Genomic DNA, 23,323 nt, shown 5'->3' on the forward strand with positions numbered 1-23,323 from the left:
GCCGCTTCTTTGTTCTAGATATGTGGGGACCTATCTCTGCTGCTCTTTTCTCTTTACAGCCTGTTTACTTGCTTTCTTTACTCTCTCGTCTTTTGCCCTTGCATGTTTGTCTCTCACCTCCCACATTTGGCATTCTATTCTAGGTGTTAACATCACAGTGGCGTGGTTATGGTGGTTGGATGAGGCTGTGTTCAATGCTACGTTTTTGGTCTTTTTGATGCTGCACTACATTACACATATGATAGGAAGCTGTATGGGCTGTCTTTCCAATGTTTTTCTTTTGTCAAAGTCTTCACAATATGATTACTTTTTTTCTTTTTTCAGGAGGGAAAATACTATTATTAGTATAACAAAGTAATATTACATATAATTATCAAAAAAAAAAAAAATGTAATATTTCACATACATACATACATAGAGCAGGGACAGCACAATTGAAGAGAGACGTGTGTTTGTTATCCTTGGAATAACTTAGGCATATGATTGGTAGTAGCGTAGTCGGGTATTGTATTAGAGGATGGATCGAGACCTCTCGCCGAGTTGGTACTGATTAAAGCAAGTGAGTTTTCATTCTTTTGAGTGTGAATCTCCATACTTGTTTGTTTGTTTGAATTTTTTTTTATTTTTTTTATTGTGTTTCAATTCCTCTTATTTAAGGCAATTTCGAACCAAACCCACAAATACAAAAATATAAGATAAAATTTTGGTAAACTCACCAATAAATTCGTGGAGGGTAGATCTCAATTGGATGTGTGCAAATTTTTTTTTTTTTTTTTTTTTTTTTTTACAATTAGCATTAAAAAATTAATAGGAAAAAATAAGGAAATCCATATTCAAATAAATCAAACAAAATATGAATAAATACTAATTTCTAAGCATTTATTTGCATCTAAACACCAAAAACGATATTCTAGGTGGATGCTGCAAAGAGGTATAATACTATAATCCATCAGCAGAAACATTACTACACAAAATAGACAAATTAAATGAATAAAAAATCTCTCTCATATGTTACTTTATGAGGCACCGGGTTTCCACCAAACTGAGCTGGAAACGCAGTGGTAAGCAAGATAACAAAAACACATATACAAGCGTGTGGAGAGAAGGGAATCCCTGTCTGTCCAAGTTGCATAAATGTTTAATCAAAGTAAAACAGAGCCAGCTTGAATTAAATAAGGCATGATGCTAAGTATAGCAAAAATTTTATCTTTGTCACTGTCCAGGAGCAACAATGTCCACATTCATTCATCTAAGTAGTTAATACTATATATTAACATGTCACTGTCAACATTCCAGATGACCAATTATAAATGTACTAGATCTATTTATCCAGGGGATGATGCCAAACTAGCAAAAGATTCAAAAAATTTAAAAGAATTAGGAAGAAATTATCATGTATTGATCGCATTATGCAAAAGTATATGCAAAACTTTGACAGAACATTCACAATTTTTAGTTAATACTAAGAATCAGGCAAATGCATAAGAAAACACGTTATAATTTAATCAGTTCTAAGAGAAAAAGATGTCATCTTGAAAGATATGGGATTGGACGTCAAAAGTATATGCAAAACTTTGACAGAACATTCACAATTTTTAGTTAATACTAAGAATCAGGCAAATGCATAAGAAAACATGTTATAATTTAATCAGTTCTTCGAGAAAAAGATGTCATCTTGAAAGATATGGGATTGGACGTCAAAAGTCCCATCAAGCAAAATCTAGTAGATATGATTAAATATAAAGATGGTTCAGCAAAGGGTAATTCACAACCTACAAAATTACAGATTAACAATCAATGATTACCATAAAGCCAAGCTTCAAACAGAAATAGTATCAAATGGCATTAAATATTAAATAACACAAAATCTACTACCTTCATAGGAAGGTTACACACACAGCCTAGTATCAGCCGCCAAACATTGAAAGCTCCATTTGTTTCTGCATCTTTTCCGCTAACTTAACATGAAAGAGGGGGGGGGGGGGGGGGGGGTGGTGGGAACTGAGCATCATTCCCATTCAAAAGCAATTGCAGATAAAACTGACTTGCTCATAACATACAGTCTGTTCTTGCTGGCAACCTCCTGAAGAAATTCAATGGTACAGAGGGAAGCTTATGACGGAACCTTGGATGTCTCAACACATAAAATCCTGTGAGAAGGGCCACAACTTGGAATGGTGTAACATAGAGAACAATAGCAGCAACCAGACAGAAAATCACAAACAGAGCTGTTGCCCTTGGGTCTCGCCAGCTCAACAAAGATTGCAGCCTCTCCCCTTGAGTAGCCAAGTCACCAACCACTGTTTGAATCCTCCCCGCAATACTTCTCAACCGATCATATCTCATCCTTATAATGTCGGAAGGCCGGGAAGTTGGGAATGTATCAAATTCTTCATCAAGTTCGTCAGGATGTGCAGAATCTGCATGAGAAAGTCGAGTGTCCATGTGAGGAGGATGCCTTGGCCTCCATCTATAATACCAGACCCCAATCAAGAAAAGGTAGAGGAATATGGTTGGTAAGATGAGCTCAGGGTACATGACCAGTATTATAAACAATATGTGAATCAATACAGTTGTGATGGGGTTTTTCCAGTGGCATATCTGATCAAACCATTTTCCTACAGCAATTAACCCACCCAAAACTCCCATAATCCTGAAAAAGTTTGCTTTGCTCCTTCTCATACTCCACATGTGGGAGCCCACATCCAACATATACTCCACCACCTCTTTCCTCAGCGGTGGCTCAGCCCGGCTCAACCTCATCGATACAATTATAGTTGCCTGGTGCCTCAAGCTATCAAGCTGGCTAACAGTTAATGGATGAATATAGTGCATTTTTGGCAAAAGCGGATGTGAGTACATGTGCATCATATTAAGCAAAGAGGAGCAAGTGAACCTTACAGCCAAATGAATTTCACCCATCTTTTTCACCCCATTGGGGTGTAGAACTAGAAGTGGATACGAGTGTGTGTAAACCCGATCAGTTTCAAGGGTGGAAAGGCGAATCCTTACCTTCCCAATTCTTGCATCTCTTGACTGTGTAGCCTTGTCTCCTCCATGCAAATGACAGTTATCGAAGACCCCAATTGTAATGACAGTACAAGGATCAAACACCTCCCAAGTATATTGCTCATTCCACTTGGGTGTAAAGCTATCTATAATCGTCCTTGTTCGAATCCATTTCTGACCATATTTTGCCACACAATAAGCATCTGTCGTTCCCCTCCCATCTTTTGTCTTCATAGGCATAAGCCCCTGAGCATTTAAAATCCCCACTTCCAGAATTCCAATGGCAGTCTTCCACAACTGTTTTGCTGTTGGCCGAAGGTCGCTGCTATAGTGTGTTGATTCATCCAGGACGTGATAACCACCTTCCAAGCAGATCCTCATATGAATCCTGCTCGCAAATTTGGTTTCCTTCTTCTTATCCCCTTCTACAATAACATGCCTCTCAAGATTATACCATCTGGTGTTCACAGGTTTGTGATCCAACCTTCTATCAACATACTGCAAGGGAATTGCACATCTCCCAAGAATTTCTTCCTTGTTAGGTGCAATTCTGTCTTCTACACTTAAAATCAAGGGCTCCTCAAATGGTTCTGCTGCTACAAACATTAAATCCTCATTCCACAGAGGATTAATATTCCTGCTCGGAGAAATTCTGGTTCTTAAAGCCTGATTTCCCAGGATAGCCTTCACAAACACATCTGGGAACCTACCCTTATCACTCGGTTGCAAGTCCTGAGCTTCAATTACATTGACCCTCAAATACCAGAGCTTAGGAGAGAGGTATACCTTTGAACGAATATTGGCAAGACCATCAGCACCGGTAACACCAGAGGCATCTGAATTCCATGCTTCAGGAAACGCTTCATCAGCTTGAGTACCCATCCAAACAGCCAACATCAGCTCTCCCCTAACCTTTTCTGACTTCCTATCCTCCAACCTATACCACTGTGGCGCCAATGGACTATCGGGAGGAACCCGTTTCGGAACCTCATTCAGATCAAACTGAACCCGACCAATGAAATCATCCTTGACAAGATCCTTATCCTTCACAGTAACTTCAAGCGTCGAAGCCTGAAGCCGATCTTTCGAGAAAGCGAACACCTGGTTCCACTCAGGATTCGTCTTCTTCTCAAAATGCCGAGTTGTACCCTTGTAGTTTCCAAGCTTAACTTCAACGTAAGGGTCACAACTACCAGTGACATCTTTTGCAGGCAAGTCCCTGGCCTTGACAACACGGACATAGAGATACTGCATCTGCTCAACGAGGTCATATGTGCTTGTGTGCTTGTCTCCAGTGTGCCTTCCCCCTCCAAGATGGGGACTGGTCTCCTTCAACAAAAATTCCTCCTGTGGATGAGGTCCCCTCGGCATCATTTTGAATCAAACAAAGCAGAGACACCTGGTAATGGGTAGAACTGAAAAATTGAAGTGGAAGAGTTTGATGTTAGTTTAGTTTTGAATTAATTCAAAGGCCTCTAAAGCATCGGAAAAGACACAGTCAAGTAGCCGTTACTCAATACTAAAAACTAAACAAAAAGTTACATTAATATTCCATAAACTCAAAACTAGGACAATCCTAAGACTATTAAATTTTTTTTTTTTCGATAATAATTAATAATACTAAGAAGACTATTAAGTGTAGGAAATTTTTTTTTAAAATAGCTAACTTAACAGATAAGCTAAGAGCGAACATTTCGGAAAACCAAAGGTTTCAAAAATGGAAACGAAATCAGATTTTAAATATTCAATATAAAAATAAAAAACAAAATGCAGAGTGGTTGTTGAGAACCCTAGATCTTTTTAGTAGTAAGTAGGAACTAATTTTTAAAATTTAAACGAAGATAATGAGCTTACCTTTAGGAAACTGTTATCAGAGAAATCCTCAGATCTAAATGCTTGAAACACTGTTTACAACCAAAAACAAAAAACAAACAGAGTCACAAACCACAAATAGTACAATCAACCCTGTAATTTTTTAGATCGGTGACCAGATAACACAGACATTCCCAAATCCCGTGTTTAGTTACCGAGAAAACGCAGGAAAATACGGATAAAATAAATGTGAAAACATTAATTTATTAATTTTAAATAACAAAAATAAAAAAAAATAAAAAAATCAACCGCTGGAGTTCTTCATTAAATGCAGAACATAGAAAAGGGAACAAAAAAAACCGACACACATGACACATCCATATCAAACTTATCTATCAGAAGTTTTAGTTTATTTAATTAGCGTTTCCTTTGTTGTTTTTTCTTTCCGAGACAAAAGCGACACCGACATTAAATGTTTGGTTACATTACATTTTACTCAAAACTTTCTCGGCAACCAAACCTGGTTTTAATGCAATAAGGTTAGCTACGAGACAAAGACAACTCAAAAGGAACCGAAAGGTTGTTTTAAGGTTATTTACCTTGTCGGTGATGGAAGAGAATCACCGAAAACCTACACCGATTACTGCATCGGAGTTCATCTTCTTGTTGAAGCAAACCAAGAAATGGCGTTGATATTTGTTGGTTGTTGGGAATGAAAATAATCAAAAGAGATAAGAGAGAGAAAGAGAGAGTGTTTGGCTTTGCTTTTGCTTTAGGAGCGGATGGGGGAATCTGCTGAATATGTGAGAGATATACACAGAAGCTACTACACTCTCTTTTTAGACACACTGTATACTATATTGTGCGTTAGTGTGTGGGTGTGAAAGAGAGAGAAACAAAGGGGGACCCAGGGTCAAGCGTGCGAGGGACTTTGGTCGGATATTCGCTCGTGCGATGGACTATTAGTTTGTATGTTGAGGAGGGTGTGGTGTGGAGGACTTTTCTCAATGTGTCATTGGATTCCCCATGTGGGTGTTAGGTCATTTGGGAATCTGGTAATTGCCCACGTATGAACATGGCAATTTCAATTTCACCCCACCCCCTCACTTTTTTTTTTTTTTTTTTTTGAGAATCTCCCCCCCCCCCCCTGCACTTTTGCATGTTGTTTATTGTTTATTGGTCCATTTGGGTATGATTTATACTATTCATTAGTCCATTTGGGTATGATTGAGTTCTATTATTATAGTATGAGATATTCAGCAAAAAAATAAATAAGTTTTATAGTATGAGATAGTCACATGCTATCATTCTCCCACAACATGTGTGGTATATAACGAGATACCCCTCAATGGATTAGTTTGAGTCTGTACCCAATTTAGCCAAGTTTTAGGATTTGCTGGCTTATATTATTATTATATGCAAAGCTTGGGTTTAGTGACTCTAATGCAATGGATTAATGCACTAAACCCATTACAATAATGATCATAGTTTTTAAAAATTAAACCGAATCGATCAGTTGAATTGAGAATCGGACAATAATCTAGTCCGATAAAACCTCCTAAAATTGGCCAAAATTTAGTAAAAATTGAAAACCAAAAATAAAAGCTTTTTTTTTTTTTTACCATACTTATTTTTAAAACTATGATAATGATATCTAACTAAAAGTGAACATATGCCACGATCACCAATAAATTTAATACAATGTACCAAAGGCAAGTATATATATATATATATATATATATATGATATTAGTATAGTCGGTCTTACCATGGACTATCTCACGAAAATCTTTCCCCACACCATGTGTAAGATATCACACCGATAGGTTGGTCTGAGTCTACCAAATATAGCCAAGTTTTACAACTGGCTGGCTTCTTGTTATATTATCAATTTAGTTTATAAAATTACGAGAAAATGTCATGTCGTTTGCAATTATTTTTTTGGTTAAGATGTCGTTTGCAATAATGTTAGGTGAGTAACGATTCTCAAAAAAAAAAAAAAAAATTGTTAGGTGAGTAACGAACAACACATTCTGTCAGGTATTCTTCAATAACTTGTTAGTTCAAAAAAGTACAATGTCATTTGCTCCTCAAAAAAAAAAAGGACAATGTCATTTTCTTTAAATTGTTGTTTATAACAAGTTGCTAAACTGGCTCAGCCAAAAATCCAGTTGTTAAGAACTTAGTTAGAGAAAGTGGTGCATCAAAAAATTGAATTGCAAAGTTATCATATTTAAACTACTTCCAAGTTTTTTTTTTTTTTTTTTTTTTTTTTCCATTTTGACTAAGTACAATATCATATTTAAACTTTACTGATATACTTCAAGTTCAGTCAAGCAAGTTTGGAATTGGAGTGGGACCGAATTCAAGTTTTTTTATACAGGACGGTTTCTGTATTACTTAAACATAGCACTGTTAGAGCAATTGCATTAATGGATGTAAAATTTCTATCAATTTTGCAAAAAATATATACTTTTTATATTTTATACACCCACTTTTACAAAACAAGTACATCAGTTTGTCTATTCTACCATCTGTTTTATTTAAATAATCATTTTCCTAACTTTTTTTTATAATTCATCTCAACTCCCTTTTAACCCATCTGAAAACTCTCTATCTCTCCATTCTTGAAGACACTGTCGCCTCCATGGATGAAACTTGGTCACAAGCACCGATCCACAAACACCTTCTCTTTCACAAGCACCGATCCATAGAGATTCGTTCCAGTCGACCCGAAAACTCTGATCTCCTCCACAAGCATGGAGACTCATTCCAATCGACTTCTAAGCACCAACCCACAGCCACATGTTCACAACAGTGCTCTCTCTGTCTCTGTTGGTGTGTCCATATGTGGGTGTGTTTGATTTTTGGTTTTGTGGTGGCCTTTTTGTGTTGGTGGACTTTGGTCTCTCCTGTTACATTGCGACTCGTGGGTCTGAGGTAAGAAAGTTGGGACTAGCCTAAATGAAATAAACTTTAAACCAGTTTGTGCACAAGTCGAGTCATCCCAACACAGACGCATTCTGGTAGGGGTATTGAGTGTACGGTGTGCCCACAATAAGAACAATTGTTACAGATATTATAGCAAGGATACAGTATGACAAAATAACTATAATACTAAACAAATGATACTAACACCGAAATAAAGGAAAGTAGCTTAATAAGGCTATGGCAGAATAATACAACAAACGGAACTAATGCTACAACAAACAATTTAATGACTGAACGGTAAACTTATCGTCCAATAAGCGTAAATAACAAAAAAGAAAACTTGTCTGCCTAAAAAGGTAGGCTTAGCTTCTCAACAGAAGCGAGTCCAAGAAGGAAACCAATCCCCAATGTGAGTAACCTCAAGGAAGCCTTCTGCCATAGAAATTACGCACTTTCGAAAAATGACCTAAATGGTTTAAGCTTCAATCTTCAATCTTTCAGAGAGTGGGTTTGTCAAGAGAGAGAAAAAAAAATGGTAATCTATTGATGCATGCCTCTATTCCTAACACTTGTGTCTCTCTGATTTTTGTATGTTCTTTTACTTTTCTCTCTTTTTTTTTTCTTTCTCTGCCTCTTCTTCCTTTCACCTCTTCCGTCCCCCTTTTACTGTTCACAGCTACCATTTTTTATACCATCTACCATGGTAGGATTTACCATTTTTATCCCTCAATTGCTTTTGGCTACTTATAGATGTCCTTCCAAGACTGCCCACTGGCCTCCCGGCTACTCAACCACTACCATTACTCTAAATGTGTTGGTTGCACCACTCTCCATTTCCGAACAAAATTGCTTGTCTTGTTTCTTACCTTTCTCAATTTTTCATTACACTAATCTAAATAAGGATTAAGCCTTTCTATCACCTATCTCTATAGCATGCATCAAGTGGTCCCAGCCCACACTTACTTCTTTTGGGTGAAATGCCATTCCAACAGGACATTTCTCCCTAAAGAAGTTTGAGCGAAAACCACAAAATAGGCATCATCTTTCTCCCCACCTCTAGACCACACCTTCTAAAACCCTTGACCCATGGCCCACCTTCTATGTATTGGTTGGGTATAAGTAGGTGGTGCCACGGCCCTTTATGCATGCTCTACTCCGCCCGAATTTATTTCTTTCTAGCCTTCACACCATTTCTACTACCTTCGTGTTTGTTTTATTCTGTTGTACGTACTGGTTGGTATTTATCTTTTATAGCGTGAAGGACATGTGAGCTTTTAGGTTCATGTTCCCTACCTTTTATCCCTTCTTGGACTAGGCGTTGCTTGGGCAAAGGCTTTCATCTTTTTGCAGAGCCCATGTTTTCCTCTCTTGTGTCTGTGGGCCTCTTGGTTATTGATCCTGCCATATCACTTTGTCGTGCTTGCTAGAACTTTACCTTCCCTTCTACTTCATGTTACCCCGTGAACTTGTGTGCTGATATTTCTGTCGTGCCAACCCACTTCTTCATCAATTTTTTGCTCAGGGCTTTGTTGGCCCATTTTCCACATCTTTACCTCTTTTGGGCTTTGTTGGCCAACATTCCTGCTATGCCAGCCCATTTCACTACTTCATTCCTCGGGCTTCCTCAGGTCATTTACTTCTTCTTTACCTCTTTTACTCTCATGGGCTTTTTGCTAGATTCTTTAGGCTTCTTTAGCCCAATTACCACATCTTTACCTTTTATTACTTTTCGGCCTTATTAGCCTTTAAGCCAATTCAATGAGTTTACCAATTCATTTCCCAAGCTTCCCTAGCCCATTTACTTCTTTTTTACCTCTTATTATTCCCATAAGTTTACTACTTCATTCATTGGGCTTTCTCAGCCCATTTACTCATTCTTTACCTCTTTTTATTCTTATGAGCTTTCCAGCCATCAATGTTGCCATTTCAACTTGTTGAGCTTGTTTTCTTATTCCTTTACTATTTTCCCTTTCTCACATTCTCTATATTGTTGGGTTTCTTCTGCTGTTGGGCATTTTGTCAAAAGTGAGCATCAACAGGTTGATTTTGTGTGTGTGTTTGTTTGATTTTTGGTTGATTTTGTGATGTGTCTATGTTGTGGTGGTGGTTGTTGGCAGTGTTAGGTTGTGGTGTTGGGTCTATGTGTGGTTGGCAGTGTTGGGTTGCGTTGATTAGTTGTAGAGATTATGGGTAGAGAGAGAATCAGGGGAAGAGAGGGAATGTAAAGGGAGAGAAAAAATATTTAAATAATATATATAAAGCTACAGTAACCGTGCATATATATATAGCACTTTTGGATATGTAGAAACTTATGCAAACACTAATGTGGGTGTTTTTTGGGGTAAAATGTGTAAAACTAGTCTCTATTTCTATTTTCCACTATCTGATGCGATTACTCTATCAAGGAAAAAATAGAAAAATAAGAAAATCTTATGCGTCTGTCCATTCAAACTTTATCACTTTTTTTTATATTTAGTTTACCTTTCTATAAGAGGAGAAAGTATTCAGGGGATATATACAACATATCTCTTACATCATATATGTTGATCTTGTAGTATTCCTATGTCAACTGTATAAAATAAATATTAATCATGCTAGATGAATTGGGCATATCAAATTGAAACGTCTAGGATTTAAATTTCCTTTTTATAGTTGTATTAAATGAATTATCCACACAAAAAACATACTTACACACATATATGTGTGTGTGTGAGAGAGAGAGTAACGAGCAACCTCATTTTAAAACCATTTACATAGCTCAAGTAAGACAAGTTTTCACATTCATATCTTCATAAGAAAAATATAAATAAACAAAGAAAGAAGAAGAAGTTAAACAAGTTAGCATGCTTCCTTTTAGTATAGGATTAACAATAGGATTAACTCAGAAGATATATTTTGGTCTTTTCAAAATAAACATGCAAGTTTCAAATCATTTCATTGTAATTATAGTTTTATTAAAAAAAAAAGACAATAGAATGTATTTTGGACATCTATATGTATATATATTTATTTCCTCTTGCAGTAGGTGTGTGAATATATATTCTATTACCAATCAATGGGCAATGTGAAAGGGTCAAACAAGTCATTTCATTTGAAACATGGTTTTTGAAATTTTGGTACGAGTTCTTAACTTGGTTTTCATAAGAATTTATGCAGAATTTGTTTCAACTGAAAATATTTTGTAAAAAACTAATCAATATTTCCATATTTGGCCATGGCTCTAATTAAAAATAATTTAAAAACCATTTTTTGTTATTTAATTTAAATAAAAAAATTATGAATATTTTTTGTAATTCCCAATAAGTAATGATGTTTTCAGCAAACTAGATCATCTTTAAAAAGCCAAAAGTCAATAAACGTTAAACAATAATCAATTAACGCTTTAACAGTTGGTCTACACGTAGAAAGAGCAAAGAAAAAGAAGTTAACATTGGATTTTTTTTTTTTTTTTTTTTTTTTTCTGTGGTGTGTATATATATATATATATATATATATATATTTAGGGAAAGTGGTATGAAATTTATGTGTGATTTGGTTTTGGTTTCATATAGGTTTGATCGGTTTGATTTGGTTTTGGTTTCATATGGGTTTGATCGGTTGATCAGTTTTGATTTTTTTTTCATATGAGTTTGATCAATTTAATCTCAGATTGGTGGCTTTTGTTTTCATTGTTTTAATCTTTTGTTTTGATGGATTTGCTAGGTTTCAAGAACAGGAACCAGTCATGTTATGGGAAGAACATGTTCCTCCAAAAATATAATGAAAAGAAAAAGAAATTAAATTAATTATTTGATTTGATTTGATTTTTAAAAAAATTAAAATTTTAAAATTTTAATTGTTTTTCTAGTGTGGGTTTTTTTTTTTTTTTTTATTTAAATGCTGATGAGGCATTTTTTTAATCGCCAACTAAAATTTTTTAACATTATTTTATTAATTACGTTAGTATCGAACATGCCACGTATGAATTTTCTGTTAGTAAATTAACAGTAAGGACAAAAACGAAAACGGTTTTCTTTTTCAAGAACTAGGGTAGATACATAATTAATTTAAAAATAAAAATAAAAATTACCTAAAATATAATGAACAAAAGTATATTTCCGTCATTTACATTTACATGTGTTTATTTTCTCAGAACCATCGTCTTTTTTTATGGGATTATATAAAAATATGAAAAGGAGAGACCTGCAAAAAATCAAAATGGGCATCGTGAAACAGGGACGCCTTTTCATAAATCCCGTAATTTTTTTCTTCTTGTAGTACATCGATACTCTCTCGCTCGAAACATGCACATGCATTCCTTTGCCTGACACCTGTGTAAACCACGTGATGGCAAATCTAAAAAGGAATGTGAACTCCGCGTGTCTTTGTTTGAGATAAGAAACATGGAAACTGTATGAGGCCATGAGGGATGGAAGCCCTCTTTACGTACAAGGACGAAAGGACTTTGCAATGGGCCTTGTCTTTTGCAGGTGTCATTCGTGGTCAGATATTCTTTGCTTTCGTTGGAGACCAGCTATTGTACGCTACAGCTGCGCTTATAATGGCTCGCCCATGTTTGGCTTCTCAGTCCTCGCAACAGCCATGGGCTTAGCCGACCTTGCAGAGGGCACTGTGTTTCCCATAAGGCCAAGAGTTGAGACTTTTGTCTCAACTGAAAGTGAGAGTTCTCTCATTTGGCAGGTTTGGTTTGCTGGTCCATCTTTAAAATATCTCTTAAATTTATTTTGGGAAAATATTATTGCCAACTAAATGGACTTAATGTATTATAAAAATTAATACTAAAATAAAAAATAAAAGTAATATAGTGTTAATATTGTTAAGGCTTGGCTTAATGTCAGTCCGCTTTACAATTTTTCAAAACTGGTTAACTTAGTTTTTAAACCGAACTTAGACCTTAAATTAGTATTCATTTTTCTTCTCTTCCAAGGTAATTAGGAACAAAGTTGATTAGTTTTGAAAAAATTTAGACCTAACTAACATAACCCAAATATTTTATTTTAAAAATAAAAAATTTGCAAAAAGGAGTTGTATTTGCATTGGCTTAAAAAACTACTAGAGGTTCAACAATTCTAGACCGGATGGAACGGTTTTACCTTCTGCTTCTATTCTATGCAAGAGTAAAATGTCGGGTAAATAATTGATTAAGTCTGAAACTACATGGCAGGGCCGGCTCAAGGCCTAGGCCTAAGACCCCACCAAAAAAAAAAATTCCTTAGGAAAAAAAGGCCCCACTTTTTATAGTTAAAGGTCCAAATTTTTATAAAATCATATATATTTTCTAAAGGTTATACATTTTATTTACTTATTAGTGATATACAAATTTTACTATTGGCTTACAAATTGTCATGTTATTAATCACAAAAAATATGATATAAACATTCATTAGTTAAAATGACGAAATTTATCAATGAGAGACAATATCACATTATATTTTGAACATTTTATAGTACTTTTAATTAGCGCATTTTTCTTTTTCATTTCTATTAAGACTCTCAAAGTACGAGACCAATAGAATCTTAACTCAATTGAAACCCTAAAATATTTCAAAAAGATGTTGCAAATGTGTTAAATCATCAATTATAAATTAATAATAGTTTGAGACTTTGATTTTTGTAAATTAATATCCTACAAAACAATACACCAAATAATATCTATCTCTCTCTCTTAAAATCAAAATATAAAATTAAAAATTAGATTACAACTTTATTTAACTATGTATCGTCTTATATTCAAAATAAAATATCTTTTTCAATCACAATATATTTTTATTTCTTTTTATTAATATTTATAATTCAACTATGATATTCAATTCTCTATATGAAATTAACATTAGTCTAGTTGGTATTATTTATGTATTTAATGTACCAAATTAACTTTAATTTGATTAGTATTAAATAATTTTGTTTAATTAATATTTATATGTTAAAGGCCCTACATAAATTTTTTGCCTTAGGTCCCAAATTATGTTGGGCCGGCCCCTGTACATGGGTATGTAAACAGACAAGCTACATGAAATAAAAACAAGACGAATAGAAAATTCCAAAGCCCAAACTTGTTCTTCATGAAGCACTTGGGTCAGTTGAGCCCAAGATTATTTCCACCATAGAGTCCAAGCTTTGCATGAAAGCCCAAATTGAAAAGGGAAGGAGTTGACTCTTGCAGGATGGCAGGGCTTGCAAATAGGTTTGGACCGTTTTCAGAATACTTTCAAGCCAATGAGCCCATTAGGAGAACTAACATTGGATGTGCTCATTACTAAATTTAGCACACCAACACCAAAAAACATGTTTCATTATAGAAGTGCCAAATGCTAAATTTTTTAGCTTTACGGTCATGGTTTTCAAACCTAAACTATTTAATGAATCGTTAAAGGAAGAGGTTCAAGGTTTTGAAGGTTGGATTGAGGTTGATCCATGATGACGTTGTAATTAATTTAATAATTATTTGAAATATAAATAAATATATTAAATTAGTAAAAATTAAAAAAAAAAAATTGACTAAGATAATCCAATTAAATGTATTATTTATAACTATATATAAATTTATGAAATGAAATGCTAAATTGCTAATGTTTGTTTTTTTTTTTTAAATACCAATGATTTTTTTTTATTCAAACGGGCAAAGAGTATAACCATATAAATAGTTAAATACAACTTGTCTGGCATGCAATCAACGTGGCACAATAAGTGTATGTTTAACAGTATGTTTGTTTCAATAAAAAAAAAAAAAAAAAAAAAAAAAAAAAAAAAAAAAAAAAAAAAAAAAGAACATGGCACCATAAGGACAACACACATTGCATGGAAAAAACATTTAAAAAGTCTATCAACCAATGGAAAAGTGAAACATGACACTTCATTAAATATCCCTACCTACACCCCACTTCTTTCTTTGCATCTTTTTCGATATTTTAGTTTCATACCACCACTTCCTTTCCCTTTTATTTTGTATTTTCTTAGCCACACGACTTTTAGTTTCTAACTCTTCGATTTCTACACTTCTCACTTCTGAATTTCTTCTCATCTTTATCTTCACTTTTCTTATTTTATGTTGTCTTCTTTTTTCTTTTTTATAAATAATCTATGTTATATCTTCCTTTTTGTTTGCGTATTCAACCTAGTACCAATAGACTATCAGCTTTTCTTCTCCACTTTTCACTCTCAGTTTTTTCACCATGACATTTTTGTTTTGTTTTTGTTGTATGTAACTGTACAAGTACGTTCTTTCTTTCTTTTTTTCTTTAGGTTTTTACTTTTTTTATATTTTGTTTTCTTATACACAGGCGCTAGCTAGGAATTATCACTAGGGGGTTGATTTGTACTTGTGATATAATAAATATAATTCATAATTATCAACTTTGATATATTATCATTTTCATTAACATTAATGAACATACAAAAACTATCTAGTTCATTGTAAACATATACAAAAATATCCAAAAAAGAACAATTGACATCAAATCATGCTTAACTTCAAACAATCTAGATGTTTTATCAAATCAAGGTCATATTGTTGCAATTGAAACTTTAAATGGTTTTGTTCTTGCTCAGTGAAATCTTAAGGATAATATTTTTGAACCAAATTGCATATATCAACAATGTTGAATAATCTAAACGCATTTTTGGGATTTAAAGCTTAACTAAGAATGACAAGTTCTGTTGTTAGCTCACAAAATCTACTTTTCAATTCTTGCAATTAAAAGTTTATCGCAACTGTAAATATGCCAATTTAAAAATGATATTCTATTATTAAATCTTCATCTTAACAATGGTATCTACCTCGAGTTTTAGTGTAATTAGTGTAGACACTACATTTTGTACCCCTTACAACTCGGACCCTCGTTCCCCAATGATGGTAGTACTTTAAAGCCCAAGGTTGGTTTAGGGCCCAATTAGATGAAAATTGACTTGAGGAAAATATTTGTGAAAAATATAACTTATTTTTGGAAAAGAAAAGTTGTGGGAAACTCTAAGTGTGCGCACGCATACACGCGTATGCGTACGCACACTCAAGCCATGTTTACGCATGCTTATTGCATGCATGGGCTTGCATACACAACTAGGGTTCCAGAAACTATGTGAGGAAAACTTTTCTGCATTAAAGTTGATTTGGAACGAATCCTACATCGTTTGGGAGCCGCCCCAGACCCCTATTTTTGAACTATATAAAGCCACAAAAAGCACTTTTTCAAGAAAGGATGAAAACGGTGGAAAAACACATAAGATTGACTAGAAAATAGTGAATCAAATGGGGAGTTTTTCACAAAACCTCCCCAAGCCAAGTTTTGTTTGGTTGAAATTTTTTCTAGTCTTGATCTTTGAGTTCTAAAGTTTGCTAACCCATGTTGATTTGGTTGTGAATAGATTGATTGGGGGGAACAATTAAAATCAAGCTCTAAAGAGTTCTAGTGTTAAGGTAAAGGTTCTAACTTTGCCTCTTCACTTTTCTTTGTTTTCTTGTGCATATCTATGTGTTTATGTGTTTATAACATACCTATATAGTCTAGGTTTATTTTTTGTTCATGTTATAAAGCATGTTAGGTTGTTTGCTCTTTGGTTTGGTAGTTTTCTTTCTGTTTGCTGGGTTTTGTGTTCTAGGAGTGTATGCGTGTGCATGCTATGTGCATGCTCGTGATGTATGTACGCATACAATTAGGCTATTCATGCATGATCTATGTATGTGCACGCACATTTGTGCCTAGAAACCCTAATTCTTTTTTGTTTGTTCTTCTTTTGTTTTCTTTATGTGTTTTAGTCTCTGTTTAACTTAGTTTACCTTTTTTAGGTCTCTGTTTCTTTGTTTTGGTTTTTCTTTGTTTGTTTTATCTCTTTGATGATTATTAGGGTTTTAGATTGTTTGAATACCATGAACATGTATATACCAATGAACATGCATTGATGCATAGATGTTGTGATATAATGAGCCAAGTCATGCACAGGGACGTAGTCAGGAATAAATACTTGGAGGGGCCAAGTTATAATAGAGATATACTAAATATAATTTTTAAGTCTATTGGATACAAAATTATCAACTTTCATATATCATCATATACTTGAACATTAATAAACATGAAAAATTTTCTAGTTCAATATAGACATACAAAAAAGAACATTCACATCAAATCATGCTTGACGACGATTTTTCATGGAATAAAATTCATCCATTATCATCTCTATAGTGAAATTCCCTACAATTTCTTTCTCTATATAATCTATCATATTATCTGCCAAAAGCTCATCCTCCATTCTATTGCGAAGTCTTTTTTTCAACAATTTCATAGCTGAGAAAGCTCATTCTGTAGTTGCTGTAGAAATTGGAAGGGTTAACACAAGATGAATAAGTCTATCAATCAAAAATAGATTTTAGACTTTCCTGAAATTTTTAATCCCCTACATAGCTCGAAAATTGTACTCATATTTTGAAAATCTGGATGTTTTATCACATCAAGCTCATAATGTTGCAATTGAGACTCCAAAAGTTCTTGTTCTTATTCTTGTTCAGTGAAATCTTAAGGATAATATTTCTTAACCAAATTGCAAATATCAATAATTTTGAATAATCTAAAAGTATCCTTGGGATTTAAAGCTGAACTAAGAATGACAATTTTCGTTGTTAGCTCACAAAATCTACTTTTCAATTCTTGCAATTAAAAGTCTATTGCAACTATAAATATGCCAATTCAAAAATGATGTTCCATTGTTAAATCTTCATCTTGACGATGATATCTACCTCAAGCTTTAGTGTAACGAGCATTCATATCAGGAATATCAATTTCATGTTGCTCACAAAATGATATAACTCTAGCAAGTAAAGGCTCCCATCCATCATCTCTCAACTTTTGAATAAGTGATTTTGTAGTTGAAACTAAATGCATGGCATTTAAAAGATCTTGAGAATGTTGTTGCAAAACTTGACAAAGCATATTAGTAAATCTCATCATCTCTTTCATCAAATGCAAGATTAAAATAAATTCAAATGATGTTAATACCTGATAAGCTCCCTCAGCATCACCGCATTGTTTATAGTTAGCCCCTTCCTCATAAATAGTGTCGATAACTTTGCAAGTAGCATCAAACATTTTAATCAAACTACAAATAGATTGAAAATGAGATCCCCACCTAGTATCTCCAGCTTGTTGCAAAGTACCAATCTGGTTTGCACCTCTTCTAGTCTCAATTTCATTAGAAGCAATCATATTCTCAACTTGTTCTGCTTGAGCATGTTGTAATTCATCATTACGCTTACTAGAACCAACAACAATATTGATAATATTAACCAAATGATTAAAGAACTGATGGCTTGATGCTGTTACTAGAGCTAATTGCAACCTATGAGCCATGCAATGCACATAATAAGCATATGGACAATCATTAAGAAAAAGAGCTTATAATCCATTCCATTCACCACGCATGTTACTAGCCCCATCATATCCTTGACCTTGAATATTTTCAATGTGGAGGTTGTAATGAGAAAGGACAGCATATATCTCATTCTTTGAAGTTAATGCAGTAGTGTCTCTAAGATGCACAACATGAAAGAAACGCCCCCTAATGAAACCTTCTTTATCAACAAACCTCAAAATGATGGCCATTTGCTCTCTCTTCGACTCATCTCGAGCCTCATCAACTAGAATGCAAAATTTTGCATCCCCAATTTATTCACGAATAGCATTTCACACTTTACTAGCTAGAATATGCAAAATCTCCTTTTGAATTGTGGGTGACATATATTTTGGCATTACGTGAAGCATTTTCCAAGGCAACTCTAGCTACATTTTCATTGAAAGTGGATGTGTGTTTTATCAATTCAATAAAGTTACCTCGATTTTTTGAATCAAGACTTTCATCATGACCTCTAAAAGCACAAGCTTGGAATGCTAGCCATCAAGCACACTCTATTAAGGTCTTGAGCCGCAATCGATTATTCTCCATTTCTTTTGATGTTCATTTCTCAACTAGTTTGTCAATATGTCCTAAATAATTCAATAGATCCTCACAACATTTCTCAGCAACTTTATGTGGTGTATTAGGTTCTTTCCCCCCATGACCAACTAAAGAACAATTCATCCCATCCTTCACCTTTTTCCAATTATTAAAACCTTTTTTAGTGAATGCATCTGATCCAGGACGGCCTGTTGGTTTCTTACGAAAAAGGTAGCAACGTAGACAATAGATTGAATCTGTTGAAGGTGAGTATTCTAATCAATTTGAATGTGAATCAAACCACAAAGATTGAAAACTACGGCGATGATTTTTCGGTCCTTTGTATGGATACTTTATGTCTCTAGGTTGATATGGACTAGCTATGAGATAAGCACGTCGATTTTCATCTTGTTCATTAACAGGGAATTCATATATTTGTTTATGTGATCCTAGATCACGGTCTATCCCATTAGATTCAATTCTTGAACATTTGGAGAGACGCTCATTGGGCATTGAAGTATCAACATTTGTTTCTACAGAAGTCCTAAGTTCTGAATGACTAATATCTTTTTTCTTGAAGAATGCATCAATTGTTTGTTGTTTGTGCTCATTGTTTGAGACCTAATATCAATCCCAAAAAAAAAAAAAAAAAAAAAAAAAATCAATTCAACTAAATAAACAAATACACTTGTAGTTAAGTAATGACTAATGACCTTTTAGGATAAAAATACTAAATAAACAAATCACTCAAAAGCATAAACAAACAACATAAACCAAATACCTAGACTCTGACTCACGGTCCACTACTCCAATTTCCTTCCATAGATCTTTTTTTTTTTTTTTTTTTTTTTTTTTTTAATTTACTTACACAATGACAATGCAGGTCGGAAAGCCCCACTCGGCCCCTACTCAAGGGACAAGAGTCACAAGACAATTAGACAAACAACACAAAACAAAAGCCAAAAGGGAAAAGGCTGGTCGCTGGTCTTAGTGGTATAAGTCTCAGAATCAATGCAAATAATAAAGAATACAATAACAAGTAACAACAAACACAAAAAGACAAAAGACAAAAGACAAAAGACAAAGTATAAATTGCCAGCAAAGGGAAACCACTTTAATCATATACTGACATGCACATATTTCATATTTAATATTTTCATATTTCTATTCAAGTATCACTGTATCAGTATTTAGTTCAGCTTCAGCACTTCAGTAGTAGAGAAGAAGGGAGAGAAGTCAAGTAAAGAATGAATGAGATACCTTGAGGAGGCAGCGGCGTCCCGGTGAGCTGGTAGAGGCAGCGGCGTCACGGTGAGCTAGCGGGGTTTTCTGAGGCTGTGAGGCAGTCAGGCTGACTTAGGCAGAGGTGTGAACTAAAAAGCAAGAAGGTAAAAAACTAAGTAGGGGCAAAAGGGCGTAAGGCAAAGTAGAGGCTTGAGGTGAGGCATGATAAGCGTGAATGAAGATTGTTCATTTGTTCTCTATTTTAGATTGTTCAGACGATGAGGATTGAATGCCTTTTGTTTGTGTTTAATTAGGTATTTTAGACTTTGGTTTAGGCTGGGCTGAAAGTGTTATGGTTTAGAAAAGAATAACTTGTTTCAGTTGTTTGCTTAGGGAATTGGGGCTGGCTAGTGGGGTTGGAAGTAGGCCAAGTTTTCTGGTGGGGCTTGAAGTTGTATTGGATTATAAGTCTAGAACTCTAGAAAAATTTTTGACAAAAATATGGGGGGGCCGAAGCTTAAATATTGGGGGGGCCAATGTAATTTTTTTACATAGTTTAATGGAAATTTGAAAATTTTTGGGGGGCCATGGAGCTAAGTGGCTCTGCCCCTGGTCATGCATAATCACATGAATATGCATTTAATTTCAAAAATGAGTATGATATAGTTGATGAACATGAATATGTTTGGTTGAGTCCCATGATTTTTAATGTTTAGATATGTTATCTAGATTTACCTTGTGATGTTTCTGCCCTTGGTAATATATACTTAATGCCATGATAAATGAATGCTAGGCTTGAGATGATTATGCCATGTTTGTTTGCTTTTAGATGCATGTTAGAGTGTGTGTGAGTTAGAGTAACATATTAAATATGCCTTTAATGATATTAAGATTTGGAACACAATGAGTGGAAGCTGACTTACAGGTTGGGTAGGGTTGAGTGCCTAACACATTTCCATTCCCATACGTAAACTCCGAACACGTGTTCTAGTAAAAATCAGTCCTTCCACGAAGGACGCTATATTTATAATTCCTAGACCTAAATTAGGTGGCAACTCCATTTACACCCCTTTACCATGGTCCATCCTAGGCCAAGGCGTATTCACCTAAAAGGAAGTGTGGTGCGGGTGCTTGTGCCCACAACTAGCATTCATATAATGAATATCAATTTCATGTTGTTCACAAAATGATATAACACTAGCAAGTAAAGGCTCCCATCCATTATTTCCCAACTTATGAATAAGTGATTTTGGGGTTGAAACTAAATACATGGCATTTTAAAGGTCATGAGAATGTTGTTGTAAAGTTTGATAAAGGATATTAATAATTCTCATTATATCTTTCATTTAATGCAAGATTAAAATAAACTCAAATGATATTAATACATGATAGGCTCCCTCAACATCACCGTGTTGTTTATAGTTAGCCCCTTTCTCATAGATAGTGTTGATAAATTTGCAAGTGCATCAATCATTTTTATCAAACTACAAATAGATTGAAAATAAGATTTCCATCTAGTTTCTTTAGCTCGTTGCAAAGTACCAATTTGGTTTACTCCTCTTCTTGTCTTAATTTCATTAGAAGCGATCATATTCTCAACTAGTTCCGTTTGAGCATATTGTAATCCATCATTACGCTTACTAGAACCAACCACAATATTAATAATATTAGTCAAAGAATTAATGAACAACTTTTGCTTCTCTAGATGCTATAACTAGAGCTAATTGCAACCTTTGAGCCATGCAATGTATATAATAAGCATATGAGAAATTTTTTAAGGAACAAAGCTTGTAATCCATTCCATTCACCATGCATATTACTAGCTCCATCATATCCTTTACCTCGATTATTTTAATGTGAAGGTTGTAAAGAGAAATAACAACAAATATCTTTTTCTTTAAGATCAATGCAGTAATATCTGTATCGTATACAACATGAAAGAAATATTCATTAATGAAACCTTCTTTATCAACAAACCACAAAATAATGGTCATTTGCTCTCTCTTCGAGTCATCCCGAGCTTCATCAACTAGAATGCAAAATTTTGCATTCCCAATTTCTTTACGAATAGCATTTTGCACTTTACTAGCAAGAATATGCAAGATCTCCTTTTAATTTTGGGTGATGTATATTTGGCATTCCATGGAGCATTTTCTAAAACAACTTTAGCTACTTTGTCATTGAAAGTTGATGTGTATTTTATCAATTTAATAAATTTACCTCTATTTTTTGAGTCAAGACTTTCATCTTGACCTCTAAAAGCAAAAACTGGGAATGCCAGCCATCGAGCACACTGTGAAAGGTCTTGAGCCGCAATTGATTATTCTCTATTTATTTTGATGTTTGTTTCTAAACTAGCTTGTCAATATGTCGTGAATAATTCTTTAGATCCTCACAACATTTCACAACAATTTTATGTGGTGAATTTGGATCTTTCCCCTCATTACCAATTAAAAGATAATTCATTCCATCATTCACATTTTCCAATTATTAGAACCTTTTATAGTGAATGCATCCAATCTAGGACAACATGTTGGTTTCTTACCAAAAATGTAGCAAGGCAGACAATAAATTGCATCCTTTGAAGGTGAGTATTCCAACCAATTCGAATGTGATTCAAACCATGAAGCTTGAAACTATGATGATGATTATTTGGGAATTTGAATGAGTACTCTATATCTTTAGGTTAATATAGATTGTCTATGAAATAAGCAAGTTAGATTTCATCTTGTTTGTTGATGTGATCCTGCATCACTGTCTATCTCTTCAGATTGAATTCTTAAACATTTGGAGGGACGCTCATCGGGCATTGAAGTATCAATATTTATTTCTATAGATGTCCTAAGATCTAAATGACTAATATCTTTTTTCTAAAATAATGCTTCAATTGTTTATCATTTGCTCATTATTTGTCACCTAATTTCAAACCCCAATAAAAAATTAACTCAAAAAATGATAACTAACTTGGGAGAGAGATATAATAAATTATCATATAAAATTCATTCTTACATGAATTATAAATACACCTTTAATCAAATAATGATCCTTTAGGACAATAAAAAAATTAATGGAAAAGTTTACTTTACATCATATTTTTTATGTAAGTTTATATCAATTTGTTGTGTCTTATGACATGGCTTGCGCGAGGGTGCTAGTGAATTAATGAGCTTACCCAGTTGGCTTGTGCAATGAGGCGGCATCCAAGTCAATAATGTGTTATCCTCTTAGCTAATCAACCACAGCTACCCTAATACTTGTATCCAAATGGGCCAAACATAGGGAACCGCATGCTGGTGGGAAAAAGTATTTAAAGCATATCCACTTCAAGCATGTACTTTTTGCTCTGCTCTACTCTGCATAGCTGAAGGAGAAGGTACTCTACTGTGATTTTCTCTTGAAGGAGAAGGAACTCTATTGTAATTTGCATTT

General features: G+C 34.2%; 1 protein-coding gene across 3 annotated transcripts; it reads right to left on the reverse strand.

The window, feature by feature from the left end:
* Window positions 1-1,761: 1,761 nt before the first annotated feature.
* On the reverse strand, window positions 1,762-5,675 carry LOC115952805 (FT-interacting protein 3). Of its 3 annotated transcripts, none has more exons than XM_031070087.1 (3): window positions 5,421-5,675; window positions 4,864-4,913; window positions 1,762-4,263 (listed from the first exon to the last, which is right to left on the reverse strand). In XM_031070087.1, the coding sequence occupies exon 3, from the start codon at window positions 4,261-4,263 to the stop codon at window positions 2,050-2,052; it is 2,214 nt and encodes a 737-aa protein (XP_030925947.1). In that variant the 5' UTR covers window positions 4,864-4,913; window positions 5,421-5,675; the 3' UTR covers window positions 1,762-2,049. The 3 variants fall into 3 exon arrangements, with proteins under 3 accessions (XP_030925947.1, XP_030925946.1, XP_030925945.1); XM_031070086.1 differs by having other exon boundaries at window positions 1,762-4,424; window positions 5,421-5,670; XM_031070085.1 differs by lacking the exon at window positions 4,864-4,913 and having other exon boundaries at window positions 1,762-4,424; window positions 5,421-5,670.
* Window positions 5,676-23,323: the final 17,648 nt, after the last annotated feature.

This window comes from Quercus lobata, chromosome 7, assembly GCF_001633185.2.
Source record: "Quercus lobata isolate SW786 chromosome 7, ValleyOak3.0 Primary Assembly, whole genome shotgun sequence".
NCBI classification, from domain to species: domain Eukaryota; kingdom Viridiplantae; phylum Streptophyta; class Magnoliopsida; order Fagales; family Fagaceae; genus Quercus; species Quercus lobata.

What these genes read in the sequence shown, in the direction of transcription:
- LOC115952805 (XM_031070085.1), bottom strand. Translation starts at nt 4,383, where the DNA reads ATGATGCCGAGGGGACCTCATCCACAGGAGGAATTTTTGTTGAAGGAG.